Source organism: Bidens hawaiensis, unplaced genomic scaffold (genome assembly GCF_021521415.1).
Source record: "Bidens hawaiensis isolate Kalapana, Puna unplaced genomic scaffold, B.hawaiensis_p1.1 tig00017405_1, whole genome shotgun sequence".
NCBI classification, from domain to species: Eukaryota; Viridiplantae; Streptophyta; class Magnoliopsida; order Asterales; family Asteraceae; genus Bidens; species Bidens hawaiensis.
In genome coordinates this window covers 53608-73979 of record NW_027492634.1, presented here as the reverse complement: position 1 = coordinate 73979, position 20372 = coordinate 53608, and the positions used below count along the sequence as shown (strand labels likewise).

Here is a 20372-nt window from a genome sequence, read left to right as displayed (position 1 = left end):
AATTAAATTAGTAAATATAAAGATGAATTACGTGGAAGGAAATTTTACTACTTCCATCAAATTTTTAACTATTCTCTAGATTACTTTACATATACAAAATTGTGCCAAAGCATTAAGGGGGTGTTTGTTTTTTCTTCAAACATCTTCAAGGGAGCTAATGTCTGCAGGCGCGCAGACATTACCCTTGAAGACTGTTTGTTTTTTTTCTTAAAACAGATCTGAAGTTATCTTCTTTCATCTTAAAAGAAAAGCAAGGAAATCTTGCTTAAAACATCTTCACAAAAAAACCCTACTCTTCTCCCTTTGCAGCCACCCTCTCATCCACTGCTCCTACCACCGTCCGCCAACACCACCACCCACCGTACGCCGCCACCACCACCCCCGTACCCCGCCGCCACCGTCCACCACCATCCGCCGCCACCACCACCGTCCACCACCCACCATCCATCACCACCACCGTCCGCCACCACCACCACCATCCATCACCGCCACCACCACCATCCATCACCCACCACCACCACCATCCATCACCGCCACCACCACCACCATCCATCACCGCCACCACCACCGTCCACCACCCACCATCCATCACCACCACCGTCCACCACCCACCATCCATCACCACCACCATCCATCACCCACCACCACCACCATCCATCACCACCACCCATTGTCCACCACCACCATCCACCGCCACTACCCACCGTCCGCCGCCACTACCACCATCCACCACCACCACCTTCCACCACCCACCAAAACCAAATTGGCATGGCAAGCAAAGACTAAAAACTAGATGTAACTTGAATAAATGACTTCTATCTTGTGAGATAAGTTTGACAGTTATGCAGACAGTATCAGCTTATAAAAACAAACAGTCTTATATTTTCAGCTTGCAGATCTTCAGACCACATCTTCAGTTGCAGACATGAAAACAGATGAAATCAGCTTGCAGACAGTTTATGTCTGCAAAAACAAACAGCACCTAAATCAAGCAGCTTATATCGTTGTCTTTCATATAACATTTTACTTAACGCATTGATTTCGACATGGAACTAGTCCTTGCGCTCGTACCCCATTCCTTGGCCTCTGCGACCGCTCTTTCTCGATCACTAGCCGATGCCTTATTCCCCTTATTCGTATAAGAAAAAGATTGAGACGGTGATGTTTCAGTTGGTTCAGTTGGAGTATCAATTAATTCTATTGTGTCGTCTATTCCATCTCCAAGAAAAGTAAGAGCTGTTACCACGTCTTTGATCAATGGTCGAGCGGATGCATCAACGTTTAGACACATGGCTGCAACCGCGATTGCTTGATTCAAACCTTTATCTGGGTAGTCTCCTTTTAGTAGTGGATCGGCTAACTCGGTGAATTTATGAGGATACTTGAAAGTTGGATATGCCTGCTCATTGCTCAAAAATAAGTTTGTCATCAAATAAACGGAACAAATGTAAATTGGTAATTACCCAAGAAACTAGATTTTGGTCTTTATTTCTCCTCCTTGTATCGATGGCTCTCCTTCCGGTGATGAGCTCCAATAATATTACTCCAAAGCTGTAAACATCGGATTTGACTGTCAGTTCACCAGTTCTTTGATACTCAGGTGCACAATGTTCATACGTGCCCATTACACGCGATGACACATGTGATTTGTCCCCGTCAGGTCCAAGCTTGGCTAACCCAAAATCCGAGAGTTTGGCATTGAAATCTTGGTCAAGTAGGATGTTGGAAGATTTCATGTCACGATAAATAACAGGCGGGTTAGCCTTATCATGCAAATATTCTAAACCTTTTGCGGCATCTAATGCAATTTTCATCCTCGTGGACCAAGGTATTGGGGCTTTCCCTCTTGAAAGATCTACAAATATGAATTTAAAATCCATCATGATAAGCAAATGTAAAATAGAATCAAAATTTTAAAAGAATATATTTTACCATTTCATAGACTTCTAGCTATGTTGATATTATTGAAATATACAAACTATAGGTTAAATCTTGATCGAGAGTTTATACATATCTAGACATGTAAACGAACCAAACGAACACGAATAATGACATGTAGACATTTGTTCTCCTACTAACTAGGTTACATAAATACTATTTTAATGTTTTCTATTCTTAATGTTCTTAGTGGATATTACCAAGAAGATGATCTTCCAGTGAGCCTGCAGACATATATTCGTACACAAGAAGTCTTTGATCGCCGTCTGCACAATATCCTACAAGACTCACCAAATTTGGATGACGAAGAAGGCTCAACATCATAACCTCGACTAGGAATTCAGGGTTTCCTTGCAACCCGTTGCGATCCAGTTGCTTCACAGCCACAAACTGAATCAAAATATTTTTTATTCATGTTATCTTGTTATAAGAGATCTAAAAATAGGCGTAACAACTTATTTATCGTGTTATATTTTTATTTTCATGTGTATTCAAGTTGATTGTGATTCACCTGGTCGGTGTTGGCTAGTTTTCCCTTGTAAACTCGCCCAAATCCACCTTCACCGATAAGGGAATCCTGTCGGAAATTCTTTGTAACGATGGCTAATTCCCGGAAAGTGAAAGCTTGAGCTGCAATATTGTTCTCCGCGGATGCTTTTATGGCAGCTTCGTTAGTTACTCTCTTAGGGGAAGTATCATTATGAATATTCCCTTTGGCTTGTTTATTTTCTACAAAAAATAAGTGAATTTAATCAATTATGTGACCTTGAAGATCCATTAATCTTGTAATTGGAATAAATTTGCTTTGTTGGCAAAAAAATAATTATAAATTAATCTTATACCTATAATAGGTCATGATCCGATGAATAAAAAAGGTGTTCACCGATCAATACTTACCTGGCCGAGAAGATCCGTTGGACGGTGACTTTGGTACGATCGGGCTTATCCCTCTTCGACTTGCATGTCTTGATGATGTTTTCTTCTCTTTTGGCGAAAAACATGAAAAACAATTCATGTTTTCTATCAAAACAGAATTTTAAGACATGATGACAAAACAATGTATCTTCAAATCTCAAAGAAACATGCAAATTTCAATAAAAAGGTTTGTAAATATGTTTAGAAGGACAATTGAGGATAACCAAATCTTAAAATTATTAGATGGATAAATGAGATGAAGAAAGATGGGGGTATAAAGAAGATCCCAAATGATAGGAATTAGTTTAAATTCTATATAACAAAAATTGGTGGTAAAATGGACGAGTCAAAACATATTGGGTAATACAGGTAATTTATATACAATGGTAATCACCGACGAAATACAGTAAAACTAAAAACATAGAAAACAGATAATTTTAAAAATTGATGATGTTCCATCGTTTATACCGACGAAAGATCCATCACCAATTCGAGAATAGGGCTTCATCTAAGATTCTCTTCCAGGTTTTTCAGTCGTTTGTCGGCGAGGGTCATTTTGTGACATGAACTATCGGTAATTTGAGTATACGATTTTTGAATACCATTTCCTGCCCATAATATTTGTTCGTCTATAGGTGATGGTCCAATTACGAAGAGTACTTCTGTTGGTAAGAGTTTCGATATATAGTAACACAAGCTTTAGGGTAAATGATCATGTTTTGCATAACTAGAAATGTTAGCCTCATTTTCTTTCTATTATGACACATCTACAAGTTGGACATGATCTGTGGGAAGATTTTTCGAAATATGGCACATTTGAATACCTCATCTTAGCTTAAACGTTGTTACTTGTTAGCAAGTTTGTTGGAATTAGCATTCTTGAAATTTCAATACACTCCGTTTGCACAAAGTATATCTCTCTCTTTAGAAAATCTTTTGTTAAGGAGTTCATACACTAGTTGGCTCCACATGCATACATCTTCTGTCATGAACACACATTTCTTTAGTTAAGTTAACTACTCCAACATTTTATAGTCTTAAATTGTAAATATTGAAAATGTAACTTAACTTATTTATAAGGTATACAAGTGCAATGCAATTTATGTGGATATGTAATGTAATATAATATTATTATAATATTAACCATAGAGTTGAATAGTTGACCTTAACATCAAAATAACTTGTTGACATATTATGGCTTTGTGTAAAACCACTTAAATTGACTCTATAACTTACAGATTTTCTGCTTTTAGAGAGACGCTTTTTTTTAAATAGTTATACTTGTGGATTAAAGTAATTATTGAGGAAGAAAAAACATAGTTTTAGTTATACTTATGGTAATTTCTTGAGGATTTAATTTATCCTTAGTTAATTTATCGTAAAAAAAACATAGTCGTAGACTTGTAAACTAGTGATAATCAAGTTTGCTTTATGAGGACTTGTTTCATTTTTTTTAGCACACAAAAACACATAAGGGTTCTTTACTATGAGCTTAAACTGACAATAATCTTGCACTAAATTTATAAAATCTAATTTTTTTTAAGTTTGAAGTTGGATTATTATTATATAGAAACATAGATATTACATCAACATAACAGGTAGACGGGCAACAAGCTGCGCCGCCACCCCTTTCTGAATTGCAAACCCTAACCTGCTAAAGACATACCCCTGCCCCTTTGGAGTCGACACATTGCTATGCACAACCCGTTGGACCCTGGTTAGGAAACGGATAGCTTCCGGTGCCAAGGAGTCAAATGTATCAAAAGTCAGAGGGACAAAAACGGATAGCTTCATTTTTTGATAATTTGTCGGTAAGCATCACGACAGACCTTTTAAAAGGTGATGTTTTTGAACATCAAACTTTATCCATGGTAAATAAACTCCTATAAGATAATGAATTAATTTAGACTTTGGTTAAATTTTATAGTGCTAATTTAAATAAAGGATTTGAATGTATTTTGAAAAAGACTTAAGAAATTAAGTTAGTGTTACTTTTTTTTTCTTTAGCTAAATACTAACTTATTAAACAATACGTACAGTGATCGTAAAATAACAAGGGAACTAAATAAAAGTCAAAAAGAGAGATTCTTTGGGAAGACCTAGGCCTCTTCAAACACTCTCTGGTGTCACTCGTTTCTTTCTTTATATGCTCTTCTCTTTTTCCTTTTTTTTTTTCTTTTCAGGCCGTCGCCCATTTTGGTGCATATTCAGCTTTTATTATTATTATTATTATTATTATTATTATTATTATTATTATTATTGGACAAATATAGCCCTATTCTTCACTCAATAATTCCAAAACTACATATAAAGATCTATCTAGGTGACAATGGACAAACTTGAAGAATACAAACCCCCTTGTTGTAGTGTAAAGTCTATAAAAGCGAATCCGTCTCTATAAACCTGCAAAGGACAGAAGGAGTGTTTGGGATTCTTTATTTTTACCTCCTTATGACTTATGGAAAAGTCATAAGTCACAACTTTCTAACTTATGAATTTTCCATCTCACATATTAAGTGAACACAAACACTTTTTTAACTTTTTAATAAGTTATAAGTCGTAAGTAGGTAAAAATAAGGAATCCCAAACACCCCATAAGTGAGGTGTCATCCATTCTCTCTCTCTCTCACACACACACACATATATACACACATTTAATATTTTTTAATGTGGTTGTGAAATAAAGTGAGATTCTTAAGAAAAAATTGAAATGTAATGTTACAAATTTACAATGATGTGACGGTTTGTACGGGTTCGTTTTTATGAATGGTTTAATAAATAATAAAAAAACATAACTTTCTTCTGTCACGTGTCACAATCTATGGTACATATATAGTCCTTTTTTTTTCCTTGCATATGTTGATCTCTTATTAATAATTTCTTTTTTATAATTTTTCACGTCTCTCTCCTATTATATGCTATTAATTATATGATAATGATTTCTATAAATTTTTTTATAAAGTTTTTTATATATTTAAAAAGAAAATTAGTTTGTTCATATATAAAACATTTTCACACATTGAACATTTATTATATTATTTAACTTGTTTAATATAAATTGTATCGTGTTTATAGGAAACCTTTATAAATTTATGAATTGTTGTTTTTATTATCACCCCATATAATACACAGGTCTATAACCTATTGATAGAGTTTAAATCCTTGAAAATGCATAATTAAAAGGATTTTATTTGAAAAAAACTGCTATTCAAAAAAATATAAACTATTCTATAAAGTTTGCATGAAGTTGGAAGTAATCCTTTAGAAAATATGGTAGGGATAGCCAAGTAAATTACTCCAGCCACCACCTAGCTAGCTTTATTTCCTTTCCTGTGTACTTCTCTTTAAATGCTTTAATTACTTATTAGGTTATTGACCCGTGGGCGCCACGGGTTGAAATAATTAAATCTTGTAACATAAAACGATAATTTTAAAGTCAAAAACAAAAATCATACATACATATTGCCACGATAATAGAATATACAATTGTTAATAACTTTCCAAGAAAAATAAAACGATCTTTACAATCACTCCATGGATAAAAAATAAAAAACTTCATATATTATTAAACAGTTCCTTATAAACCACATTTGAAGTTTGATTTGTAACTTTACCCTCCTTGTCTAAAATAAGCATTTTAACTCCGGCTCTACTCTTCACTCTGGATAAAGCCACATAAAACTGACCATGTGTAAACACCGGATGTCGAAGATATATTCCAACTCTTGCTAGGGATTGGCCTTGACTTTTGTTAATTGTCATTGCAAAACAAACCGCTATAGGAAACTGTCTTCTTTTCAACTTGATTGGCAATTTTTTATCTGTAGGAGTTAGTGTACTTCGAGTTAAGTAAGTGCGATGACCAATGTTTGTACCCGAAATGACCTTTACTTCGATAAAACGCCTACCGCATTGAATAATCTGTAATCTTGTTCCGTTGCATAAACCGTTTTTCTGATCAATATTTCTTAGCAACATTACTGGGACACCAACTTTTACAACCAATTTATGATTAGGCATACCAGAAAGCTTCAAACCATTTAGAAAATCCGGTGAGTGCAATGCTTGATCGAAACCAGGCCCGACAGTTTCAGAGTTGTCAATACTATCCGAACTTAGATATTCAACTTCTTCTCCAGGAAAGAAAGTTAAAAATCTGTCATTAATATCTTGGACAACCTCGTTTAAGGGTGCAAGTATGGCCCTTTCTTGGAAATAAGAAATATCATTAAAATTATCCAATAATGCAGGATAAACAAAATCAATAAGTTCTGAAAGTGGATCAGCAGAATCACCGATCAAAAGATCATTTGGTATTTCTATAACTGAATTACCATCATTGTCACCACCAAGTGTACCTTCACCAACTTCCAACAACCAATTTGCGAACTGGGAGGCCTCTTCAAAATCGGATGGGTTACACCCGACAGTTAACCTCATGTTTTTGGTTAACTTCAGAACTTTACAATTGGACCACAAATGGGACGAACAAAGTGACGCATTAACAATATCACCACGTGATCCATTTTGTATTACGGGTAGTATTTGACGAAAGTCACCCCCAAAAACAACAACTTTCCCCCCAAATGGCTTTCGAGTACTATCACGGTTAACACCTTTTAAAAAATCTTTGAGACTCCTATCCAAAGCTTCAAATGCATGCTTATGTATCATAGGAGCCTCGTCCCAGATAATCAGATCAGTTTACTTAATTAAGTTGCAAACATCTGGATTTTTTGTTATTGAACAGGTAGAATCCTCAGTTAGATTTATAGGAATTAGAAATCTAGAGTGAGCGGTTCTACCTCCTTCAAGTAACAAAGATGTTATACCGCTTGAAGCCACACTTAAAACTATTTTTGATTTCGATCGTATGGAAGCAGATAAAGTCTTCCATAAAAATGTTTTTCCCGTGCCTCCATATCCATAAACAAAGAAAACACCACCATTTTTTGCATCTACTGCTTCCATTATCTCGTTAAACACACTGCATTGCTCATCTGTTAACGAACTATAAAGTCGTTCAAACTCACCCGTCATATGATGTGTATCGTACGCAAGTTCTTCGTTCATAAAATGATTTGTTGATGCGGAAATTGAATCATCATCAGGGAAAGGCATGGTGGGAAAACAACGCAAACTACAATTGTTTCGCAACAGGAAGTTTTGAATTTCAAGTAGAGCGAGGTTCTTTAGTTGGGCTTCTGAAAGTACCAAATCTGTAGGCAATAAAAAAATTGTTAAACAATTTGGTTTTTTATAAACATATTTGTGATAAATCTATAAAAAATAAAAGAAAAACATTTGATACCTTTATTTTTCTACTCTATTTGTTGTTTATATAGAATGCTATCAATTAAAAACTTCCAACTCTTTTCCCAAACATCGTCCGGCCGAGATAAACTATATGTGATTAACATTGTTGCAAATAAACTGCGTAAGTAGTAACCACTTGCAGTATGACTTGCTTCTTCAATAGCTTCTATATACTCGTTGTCATCATCTAGAAGCCCTCTTTTATAAAATGCATCTCTATACATAGCACACACTTCACCATCAACCTTACGAATATCTTCAAAGCATTTAGGACCTTTAACCGTATTTAACAAAATTCCTAAAAAGTATGCTTCATTAAAGGCGGGCGGAACATGATGAATTCGACCGATGGAAAAACCACGTTTACGAAGCTCCCAAACCCTTGCGTCTTGTTTCCAAACAAATTTTGTTGGAAACTCTGCGTAAGTTAGGGTTTGTGCAAGATCATATTTCTGGTTACACTCCATCCAACCAGTGAATCTTGACGAACCAACAGTGGGTTTGTTTAAAACGCCTTCAACATCATCATCATCTGCAAACACAACTGTCTGTTGACCGGGTAAATGAAACGGAAGTCGAGTAACTGAAGGAAATCTATAATGCACATCAAAAGCAAATATTCTCCATGCCGCCTCACATGCAGACAGAAATCTGCAATCATAAAATGCCTTAACTTCGTCTACATTTTCATCTTGATTAGCAGCATTGTTTTGTACAAGGGATATAGTTGCACGATCGGGACCTTTATTAATGTACTTAAATAAATACTTTATCGAACCCTCTTGATTACACCATTCAACGTTGATATGGGCTTGATATTTTTTTAACAGTTTCTTGTTATAAGGAACAACATGTCTGTTGTCTAAATTTACCCCAGACTTAACAACAACATTACCCAAGTCTCTTCTTCGATAAACAGGAAAGCCATTAGAATCAATGGACGTTTCGTTTTGAAGTTTCTTTGGGAAATTTTTTGAGCATTCGTTATCCACCATGCAAGTGCATTGAGGGTGAGTAACACCACATGGACCATGCATCATGTGGTCGCTTACAAGCGAATACAACTCCGGATCTTCATTCTTATCTGGAATTTCTGCAGAGATAAAGTTGTCTATACACTCCGGATTATGAATTTTGTGCTCAGAATGCAAAAAAAGGCAAATGTGTGCATGGGGTAATCCACGTTTCTGAAATTCAATTGTGTACACACCTGCATGATATAAGTAGTTGTGAATTAGATAACTTATTTAAAAAAAAGATAACATATGTTAAAATCAATTGTTTTGATAGCTTAATTTTGATAATTATAATCAACAATATCTTAAAAAACCAATGTTATTATGAACTACAAAAATAAAACATACCAGCTTGAAGCTTCCCAAGCAAAGCTTTATCCTTTAGATCTTTCATCAATGAATCAAGCTTCATTTTAAATACCGGACATAATATATCGGGCCTGTCTTCGGACTTTCGATTTTTATTTCGTAAAAATCGTTTGATTTCCGGCCAATTCGGGTTGCATGTTATGGTTATAAAGAAATTGGGATAACCAAACCATCTACATATATTCATTGCATCAAGGTAATTTTGCATCATATACCGAGCACCTCCGGTAAATGAAGAAGGTAAAATAATACGTTGGCCAGCAGAGGAAACGTCAGATGTTCCAGCCGAATGTAGATTTCTTAGGTTTTTATAAGTTTCAGACCTAAGATTTTTTTGTTGTGTGCGTACATAATACAACCTTTGAGTCTCTATCATCGTGTACGAATCTACAAACAGCTGCTGAGTCAGTCTTCCGCCATTTAAAGTTAGCGGGTAGCTGTCTGGCCTATCTTGAAATCTGTACGCCCAAAATTCACGCATAGTGCACTTCTTGCGTTTGTTTTTTGTCGAACCTCGAACATCACGATGCAGTGTGTCAATACTATAACCATCGTCACCATATAGGAAAAAATAGGATACTGAAGAGGAACATATGACGGATGCAATTCACTAATACGTTTCAAAGATCCACTTTGAGTTGTGACAATAATATCTCTTTTATCAACTGCATCACCAATATCACCAACGATCAATGCTGCAACTTCAAAAGTTGTTGGGAGGTTGTACGTCCTTGCGTCTCCTTTGCGTGTTCCAATTATTCTCAACTTTAAATCCAAATTTGGGTTTTGTTGAAAACAATCCCTTGCAATCCGATAACTTTTAACCAACGGATTATGAGAATCCAACATGTCCTTGAGGAAGCAAATAATTTGGTTGTCCAACAATTTATCAGTTGAATCTGTTTCCCTACATAAAAACATGGACAGGGCAAAAAATCAAATTACGTCTAATTAAAAAAATATCATTTTTTATACAAATATGAATGTAATAATTAAAACAATTAAAAGAGTTAAGTGACGTACCGAAATATGTCTCGTCTATTTGATATTTCATTTTCAGTATCGTAAATGTATAGTTGAGAGAACCGTGGTTTGGCGTCAGGCATTGGAAGAAGACTTCCCAACGAATGATAATTCTCTCCACCAAGTCTAAAAGTATATGGAGCGTTTCCTCGATTAATAGAATTATCAATCTTCCCACCAAGAGACGTAAAAGAAAACATGGAATTATATCGTCTAATGTTTTGAAGAAAATACTTGCTGGTACTATCATGACCAAGGAACAAATTCATATAACTCATTGGTGGAGGCTTGATGTCCGGAAGTTGCACATCACCGGTACTACAACAGAGTGAGTAACTTGTGACACCGTTGTTTGTTTTTCCTTTGTTGGTTTCTAAATCCCATAATAATGCTTTGCAAACTCCACACATGACATTTTGATCTCCATGATCTAAATAATCTGTTGAAAATAGAATATGACGTGAATAAAAAACAACTTTGATGAATTATATATATATATATATTAACTATGAATAACGTAGTTGGAGATATTTTGTTAGTTAAACCATCACTTATAAAAAAATACCTTCCTAAGAAATCAATAGTTACGCATACATGGTTGAAATTATTTAATATATAAATGAAAAAGTTAATAATGGCTGAAATTATTTATTAATAATGTATAAAAGTCTAAAGCAAAGTATATAAATTACATTAATAAAAAAATTATACAGTAACCAATAAACTATTCATATCATATGTTTTCTTTACTTCACATATGTATATATATTAATAGTTTACCACAAAATTGAAAACGTTATTTTGATTGGTTCTTGTTAAATAACACTATGTCTTATTTAACATATGTATATATATATGAATAGTTTCCAAAAACATTAACTTTAAACAGTAGGGAATAACAGAATGAATCCAAAAAAGTACAACACGAATACATATAATTCAATGAAATATGATCTCCAGTTAAATAATAAATTCAATGAAATATGTTACAAAAGTTAAATTATAAATATAGTAGCTAACAAAAACAAATGTAATTGAATTCACGTACCTGAAGATATCGATTTGCAAGGATTGATAGACTCGTTTTCACCGTTAAGCGTATCAAATTGATCTAAGTTTGGCATGGGTATGGGATGATCAACATTAAAGCTTCTGCGAGACGCACGATGCGTTGATGAGGATTGACCAAACAACATTGTAGATGAGGAAGAACATCCAGGCCTTAATATATTAGATGAAGAAGTAAAATGGTGGTTGGTAATATTAGACAGTGGTGTCAAACGATAAGTAGATGTCACATTCACACCTAAAATATAAAATTGGTTGTTAATATACAAAGAAACTACAACATCATATATAAATATTTAAATTCATAAATAACATGTGTTAAAAAAACATAATTTGTACTTGGTTTACCTGGTGATAACAACTGTTGTTGTGGATTTGTAGTTTGAGGACTAATAATGTTGAGTCTTCGGTTTAAAAACAATCTCTGATTTATTTGGTTTTCCATTAAGCAATCTTTTAATGTGTTTGTTGGTGAAACTACATAATTATTAATAATTACAATGTCAGTTAATAAAAACAATAAAGAAAAAATTAATATAGATAAAAGAAATAACAAAAACATAATAATAAAAAAAAATACATATTAACTAACCTATGGAAGTTTCACCGGTACCGTTAATTGATAATAAAGGACGTGATGTCTGATGTTGTTGGCCCATTGTTGAAGTACTGGAATTAGTTGATTGAATGATTGTATTCAGTCTACTACCACAATTAACTACAAATACAAGTAATCATCATGATCAATTTAATTTAGTGGTTTATAACAAAATTATTAGAAACCAAAGTTTACCGGTTGATGTGTTGTTTATATTGTTGTTTAATATTTTACTTCTCCTTCCGTCAAGAACCATCTTTCTATGTCTTCGCTTATCCTTAGCAATAGATTCTTTGGTATTCATCGTGACAACTATTATATTTTAAAATTAAAATTTGGTTAATTAAAAGCACGGATATAAGAAATATATGTAGTGAATACATATATTTTGAATATATCGAAAAAGAAAATAAAAGTAAATAATGTACCTGTGTTACTGGAGCTTGTGGAGATATAACCTTCGTTAGTTGTTGGAGGGTGATTTTCTTGTCCATTGTAGAATCGCGTAACATTAGATGATGTCAACGGATGAGACGCTAAATTGGTTTTGTCGTTAGAATAACATAATAAATAGAATATAATAAACCATAAGTACTAAGAAAGACAAATTAGTCTGTACACAAAAGTTTTGTTATATTTGCTGAAATACGTTAAAGCTCGGTTAAGTAATACGCTATTGTAATTAGTTTTGATTTTCTTTGTAATTTATATAAAAAAACAGAATATTAAACATAAATATTAAAAACACAAATGAATATTGATTCCTTTTTGATTTTTAAATTGTAGAACGTAAAAAATGATTTTGGAGATCTATATTAGTTTGACGTAAAGAAGGTATCAATTAATACTCCTGTGTTATGTAAAAAATGGCGGTAGATATATGTAAAAATATAATTTATATTTCGTTTTTATAATAAAAACATATATAAAATTGATCTTCAATAGGTAAAAATTAATAAAATCAATTTATTATATGTATCTTTTAAGTAAAATATGATACTTTAAATTAGTTTTAATAACGAAGTAAGTTACGTTGTAAAATATACTCAAATACACGACGAATAGCAAAAATTTTAGTTGCCGTATGTCATATAAAATATAAGATCTAATAAAAAAAGACGGTCATCAAATATAAAAAATTAAAATCAATTAATGAATTCTAAAAAAATTATTACCGTTTGATATGATACTCAATGGTTGTCTAGACGATGACACTGCATGTATTTGAAACAAAATTAATATTATTATAACATAGTATTTACATAGTAACCTTAAATTGTGAAAGTCACTAACCATTTGTATTATTCCTCTTATTGGAAGAGGATGATTGAGAATATGTGGGTCTCTTTGATCTTGAAGACATCTAAATATAAAATTAAAAAAATATGATTAACATGTGAAATTTATAAATCTAATATGATGTAGAGAACAATAATTACATAGGTTGTAATTATAAGAATTGAGATTATGTAAAATAGCGTATTCTCCAAAAGTAAATCTTACATACCTTCAAACTTATAATAATACTCAACTTAAAATGCTATCAAAACTTCCGAATGAATGAATGCCAGAGTTAATAACCGAGCAGGTATTAGTAGTGACAATTTTAGAGTGACATGTTTTATAAGCTAACCTATTCAATATATAGGCTTCTGGTAAAGGTGTGACTGTTTATGGTAACCTTATTTTAAGTGAAGACAAAGTATATATGGTTGGAATAAATTATGTTATTTCTATATAAGTAAAAATTAATTGAAAAAATTTTGAAAAGTCTTTTTGTTTATAATTTGGCGTTAATTAACTTGTCTTTTTTGAAACAATCACTATGATTGTGTAATTGATTTGAAAAAATAATTATACATGCCATATTTCAAATATCTTTATTACCAATTAAAATGAAGGACCGAGAATGTTGTTAATAATTACATTTATTCAGCACAAAATATTTGATAATAAATAACAAAAATCTAATTACCATAATCTTTGTATGACATTTGAATGAAAAACTTTAATCAAATTTCATTTATTGATTCCGTTTGGTACAATTTTAAGTAATTAGATATGAACATAAAAAAGTTAATAACAATTTACATATATTGATGAATTTATTCCTATTATAAGGGACTAAACGATAACTAACTATTTAATGTAAAAATGGAAAGATTAAATTTGGTTAAAATTATTAATTAATAGAAAAGAACTGGATCAAACTTGATACGTTGAATGCGTTTTATGTCAAAAAACATATAGCCTAATGTGTGATCATTAAGATGTGTAAAGCAAAGTATATCAATTCCATTAATAACAAATTTAGACAAAAAGCAAGAAGGTTAGTATACATATTTGATTTACTTAACATATGTATATATATATTAATTAATAGTTTTTAAAAAAATTGAATAAGTTAATTACATACGTTAGTGTTACATAATACTATGTCAGTTTATATGTTTTAATAATTATAATTATAAACGAATATTAACGTAAGGTAAACAAAATGACGAAAATTAGATGTCGCAATCATCAAAAAGATAAAACATACAAACTTCAGCATACGATATTATCTAAACATTTTAAATAGTCTTCAACCGAGTCATTACGAAAACATCGAAAACCATAACCAAAAGTGTCGACATACGCAAAAGAAAACAAAGAAAACTAAATAACACCCACGGAGACAAAATGATACGGATTTGGCTTACAGGAATCAGTTGATTTCCAAAAGTATAAGTGAATGTGTGTTTCAGTGGTACTCGAAAACACACACATCTCCATTCTCAATACCATTAAGGTCAATAAACAGTTGCCAATCATGGACACGCGACCTGTATGTCCCCTGATTTAACTCCAAGCGTATCTCTGTAGGAACTTCTATGCCCTCGGGATTGATTAGCATCAACGGTGTTTCAACATCCAAGTCATTGTCACGCGCAAAGTCAGCGGGCAAACGCTAAAAATAAACATATTGAAAAATTATCAATCACCATATTAATAACCATCCAGAAGCAAAACCAATGTTTAAATAATTAAATATTTTACACGGTAATATCACTTACCAATCTATTAGAAACCACGACTTCGAGAAAGTTGTTTTGTTCATCATCCAATTCATCTTGATCCATGTCTTCAACATCGTCATCTACAACTTGAACTGGTTCATCAGGTGCTGGAAAAACTAATGTACATAGGATTATTATATTATGTTGAATACATGCATAGTGTCAAAAAACAAAAAAATAAGTTGAATTCAAACCTTCAGGTTCGTCGTCTCCGAAAAGTATGTCCATAAAATCAATTTGATCACTCAGGGGTGGACCATAATAGACAAGAAGTGGATCAAAGTTGATACGTTCAATGCCTTTTATGTCAAAAACATAACATCTGAATGTGTTATCATTAAGATGTCTTAGAACAATATGGTCATTTTGCATAAGATTCACGTGTTTAGCAACTTCGATCCAAGCAGCGCCAAGACCAAAAGTTGATGCACCGTTGTTCAGATTAAATATCGGTAAATCCCATGAGGCTCCATCAACAGTAAGAACATGCACGATTACTTCATGGGCAGGGTTATGAAAGAACCGGAAAACCTGATCAGTCCGCAATGGCTAGTAGACAGTGTAAATCAGTATATATAATTTGTTACTATGAACAAACATGACATAATAAAATTATTATTATATTTTAATGTAAGATAATTGATGATTTAAAATGAATGTTATACCAGATAACTTAGAGTAGGAAATTTGACAACAGCCTCCAAATTCTTTAAATCAAAAGTCGGGTGATCAAGGATGCAAAAGAAACGCCATTCAAGGTCGTTAAGAGGTTCGAAAACAAAATGATCTCCAAAAGCAAATCGATTTCTCTGAACAAACTGATTCCATCCAAACGCTAAAACATATTCATTGTTGATGAAGTCAATATTTATAAACTGCCCATTGTAGTTATTGTAAAACAAATTAATAAAACGTTCATCGGGTTCAAGTTGAAGTAAGTGTTCACATATCTCAGCAGGAATAACCTAAATGGTAACAATCGTTAATTCATAAAAATCGTATATGCCTAAAAAATTGTTATTAATAAATAACCAAATGTATTTATAATTAGTAATACATACCATCTGCGGTTTCGAAGGATCGTAAAACACAATAACCGCGAGTAACACCATTATCACTATCTGAAGATACTAACATTTAGTACAAATTGTTATAACATATAGAGCAACTTCAAATACAAATATGGCAAATACATATGTTAACAAAAATCAAATCACGAGGCGTGTTCTAAGGTATGTTAGTGGTTTTCTTTTATTAACACACTAAATAACTCAAAAACACCTAGTTACGAACAATGTGTCTAGAAAGTGTTATTACAGCTCTACTTTACTGGGAAACAGGTATGTAATCGTTTAAATTATAATATGTACTGATGTTTCACACACATTGATTAATGACAATTAATTTTTATGGGTTAGCTTAAGCAAAGAAGATTATATCATGGAAACAGAAAACTAACTAACTATTAAATGAAATTTAATGTTTTTGGATTAACACAAACCGGTTGAAAAATTACCTTAATTTATAAATAATTAAAACAGAAATAATGTTGATATTATTAAAGAAAAGGAAACGATAACAATTGTAAAACATTATTAAAAAAGGATCTCCATGATTTGGAAGAGTTAATTACATGTTTAGTGTTTGGAAGTTCGAAGAAGAAGAAGACGATCGGTTTTTGGCTGTGTGATATTAATGAAGATATTATATATATATGTGTTTTTTATATTTAGATGTTAATATTATTATTATAGTAAGCTTCCAGAATATTTACTTGGAAGTAAATATTTAAAAATCCATTAGAAATTTATATTGTATCCTTATTTTTAGAATAGTATATTTATATTTGAAAAATAATTGTGGGTAGTTAATTTATTTTGTTAAGAATAAACTTGATTTGTTATCAAACCAAATAATGACTAAATCTGTCGTAATATTAATGTTAATACGTTCTAAAAATATATAAATCAAAAAATAACCCGTGTTTTTAGTTATATGTGCTTGTTATATAATTATTAACGGGTTTCCTCATAAACTCTAAAATTGTAATTCATGGACGACTGTTAAATATAGTTGATGATTTATGGTAATAAGTAACTAATTCCTTTAAACTTTTAATAGATACATTATATTTTCAAATTTAAGAAGATTGTTTAAATCTATACATTTATTGATCAATATGGTCAACTGTTAACTAATTATATGTCAACATTAGTAAAAATCTAACATTCTAAATTTATTCATGAATTTATTACTTATTTGAGTGACTGTTACTATATAATTATATGTAACTCTGGAAATAAATAAGTAGTTTATATTTGCTCATGATCTAATTAGTTAAATAAAGAAGATTTTAAGTTTGTTACTATAATTTATTTAACAAAAACACGAAAAGTAAAAGTTAACAAAAGTGAATTATTTAATTCAACCAACATAAATAATATAGAAAATAAAATAACTTATTGATATAATTTTTTAACAACCTTAAAAAGATAATAGATAATCCTACTATAAAATAACACTCAACATAAGGAAAACATAAGTTCAAAGATATCCATATAAAATTCAACCAACATAAATAAAACCCAAATCACAATGTCAAATAAACAAACATAAAAACCAAAAACATCCATAGTCAAACCATTAAAAAAGACAAACGATGCATGCAATAAGCTGCGTTTATTATTAAGTTACGCCTTCGTCCATTTTAAATATCCACGTCATCAACATTAGCATCAACAACTGGTTGTTCATCAACCTTCGTCTTGGTTGCAGACATACCAGTGTCATCCTGACCATCATAAGTATCATCCAACTTCCGCTTGAGTTTTACGTCAACCTTTGGTAAAGAAATAGCCTTCCCGTCAAGAAATGAAAGACGATCCGGAATTACGTCTTCAGAGTTTGAAATAGGAGTGAAGTGGTCGGACGAAGGTGTCAACAACTCCTACGAATCAGTTTATCATTCATGTTTTTAGTATAAACATTTAGATTTATAAAGTTTTGGATTATTAAAAAAACGGATTAATAATCCAACTGTTACATTTTCGGTTGATTTCAGGTTAGAGGATGATCCAACTGTTAAAGACTGATTGTCATTAGGCTGCACATGAAGTTAAATTGAATTATATTTAAAATTAAATAAATACACAGTTTGTTAATGTACATTAAAACATTATTTTTAAAAACGGAAACAATAATCATACCTGACCATGAGCAAGCTGTTTATCAAGATCATTAAGAACGTCCTGGTCATCGGTTAACTTGGTGACACCGTAGACGTCATATGAGTTCCTGATGTTGTAGTCACTAACCTCAACAATGAAAGCAAATTTCTTTTCTAATATAGTGTTGAGTTCTTCAGGAAACGTGTGCATCGGATCAACCTTCAAAATAACAATTAAAAAAATGAACATAATAAAAAATCATTTAATGAAGTTCTAAAATGTAAAAAAAGAAAAGTCAATGATTTGAAAATCAAGTTAAATAGGATAAAAGCTGTTTGCGTTTTATTTTATGTTTATAAGATATTAAAAAATTGATGTTTTAAAACAATGAAAAAAAAGAACATAATAATATGAAAACTAATAGATTGAACTGAATAGTGTAAATGACACAAAAAAACATATTGTATGGGAGAATGGTACAAATGTCATATCTCAACATCAGTGGTAACAAATTCATCAGCAGGCTTATTGAACAACTGTCTCGCATCCCTATCAAACAACGTAAGAGAAACAACACCGGTCGTATCTTGTACACGAATTGGAATTCGGAATCTGTAAAATAAAGGGGACTTATTTTAAAAATTATTGTAAAACACCAGTTTAATTTAATATTATTAAATGGAAAAGTAATAATATTATATATTTTAAATTTATAAAATAGTACCTCGGTCCAGCGGTTACACCTTGAGAATTACAACTTGAATTCTTACATTCATAAACCTTCACTCCATCAACAAAAGTAGAAGTAACCTTACGACTACAACGTTTACATCAATTATAGTACCATTCCTTGTTACCCAATATATACTTAACGGTACCAATTATGACGACGTTTTTAGCCTATAATAATAACATGGTGAACTTATTAGTAAAATTTAACTCAACATGAGTATTTACAAACACAAATGGTTACATACCTCCAAAATGGTACAAAGATCACTGATTGAATAGAACGGATACTTCTTCAAAAATTCATCCTTAACAGTTAGCAGCTTAGATGAACCAACCGGTTTAGGTACTTCGACATTGACTTTCGAGGATATTTCAAGCAACCTATTATTTCAAAAAAATAAGTCATAAGGTGTTTAAAATAAACAATAATGTATACGTGTAATAAAATAAAATTATAATTAAATAGTTATAATACATTACCGTTTCTTATAATCAATCACTTCATACAAGTAATCATTGATCATCAACCTTGACACTTGGTTACCATAAGAGTTTTGAACATAAACATTTTCTGCCAAAATCATATAAACGTATGTAAAGTTAGAATTATTAACTATAAAGAATTTTAAGGATTAGAAATAAAATACTCAATGTATAATGATACCTCCATAGTACTTGACTCGTGCGAATTGGAGGACGATAATGAGATACTCCTCATTCAGGTTGTCAGAAACATATTTGATAAGTTGTTTAAGATAGTCATCCCATAAGGTGAGATAAATCGTTTTGCCACTGGTTCATCGAAAAGTAGAAGTTAACAAAAATGAATTATTTAATTATACATGATAATATATAAATTATTTACAAAACCTCAAATCAGCAAATTCCATGGTTCTTCGATTCTGGTGTTGTGCCTCTCGGAAGAATGAGTTTTTATTGTCGAAAAACTTACTGACATGACCGATTACATCTGAGAAATAATTTATAATGAGGAATGAAACAGATATTAAACGATCGTATTTAACTGTCGTAATATAATGTATTGAATTTAAAACGAAATTTAATTAAAAGATGCAAAAAAGGATACCTATCGTTCCATTCTGAGTTACTTTCTTGGCTTTGATATCATCAAAGGTAGCAAACGACAATCCATAAATGTGACCTTTAAACT

General features: G+C 31.8%; 2 protein-coding genes across 2 annotated transcripts; both read right to left on the bottom strand.

Moving 5' to 3' along the window:
* Positions 1 to 1027: 1027 nt before the first annotated feature.
* Positions 1028 to 7527, bottom strand: LOC143553869 (uncharacterized). The gene is made up of 5 exons (XM_077043769.1): positions 6468 to 7527; positions 2450 to 2676; positions 2139 to 2328; positions 1464 to 1855; positions 1028 to 1399 (listed from the first exon to the last, which is right to left on the bottom strand). The coding sequence occupies exons 1-5, from the start codon at positions 7525 to 7527 to the stop codon at positions 1028 to 1030; spliced, it is 2241 nt and encodes a 746-aa protein (XP_076899884.1).
* A 30-nt stretch (positions 7528 to 7557) lies between these two features.
* On the bottom strand, positions 7558 to 12547 carry LOC143553868 (uncharacterized). Its single transcript, XM_077043768.1, has 9 exons — positions 12478 to 12547; positions 12238 to 12363; positions 11994 to 12122; positions 11626 to 11883; positions 10578 to 11016; positions 10135 to 10461; positions 9534 to 9727; positions 8225 to 9379; positions 7558 to 8072 (listed from the first exon to the last, which is right to left on the bottom strand). The coding sequence occupies exons 1-9, from the start codon at positions 12545 to 12547 to the stop codon at positions 7558 to 7560; spliced, it is 3213 nt and encodes a 1070-aa protein (XP_076899883.1).
* Between the last annotated feature and the right edge of the window lie 7825 nt (positions 12548 to 20372).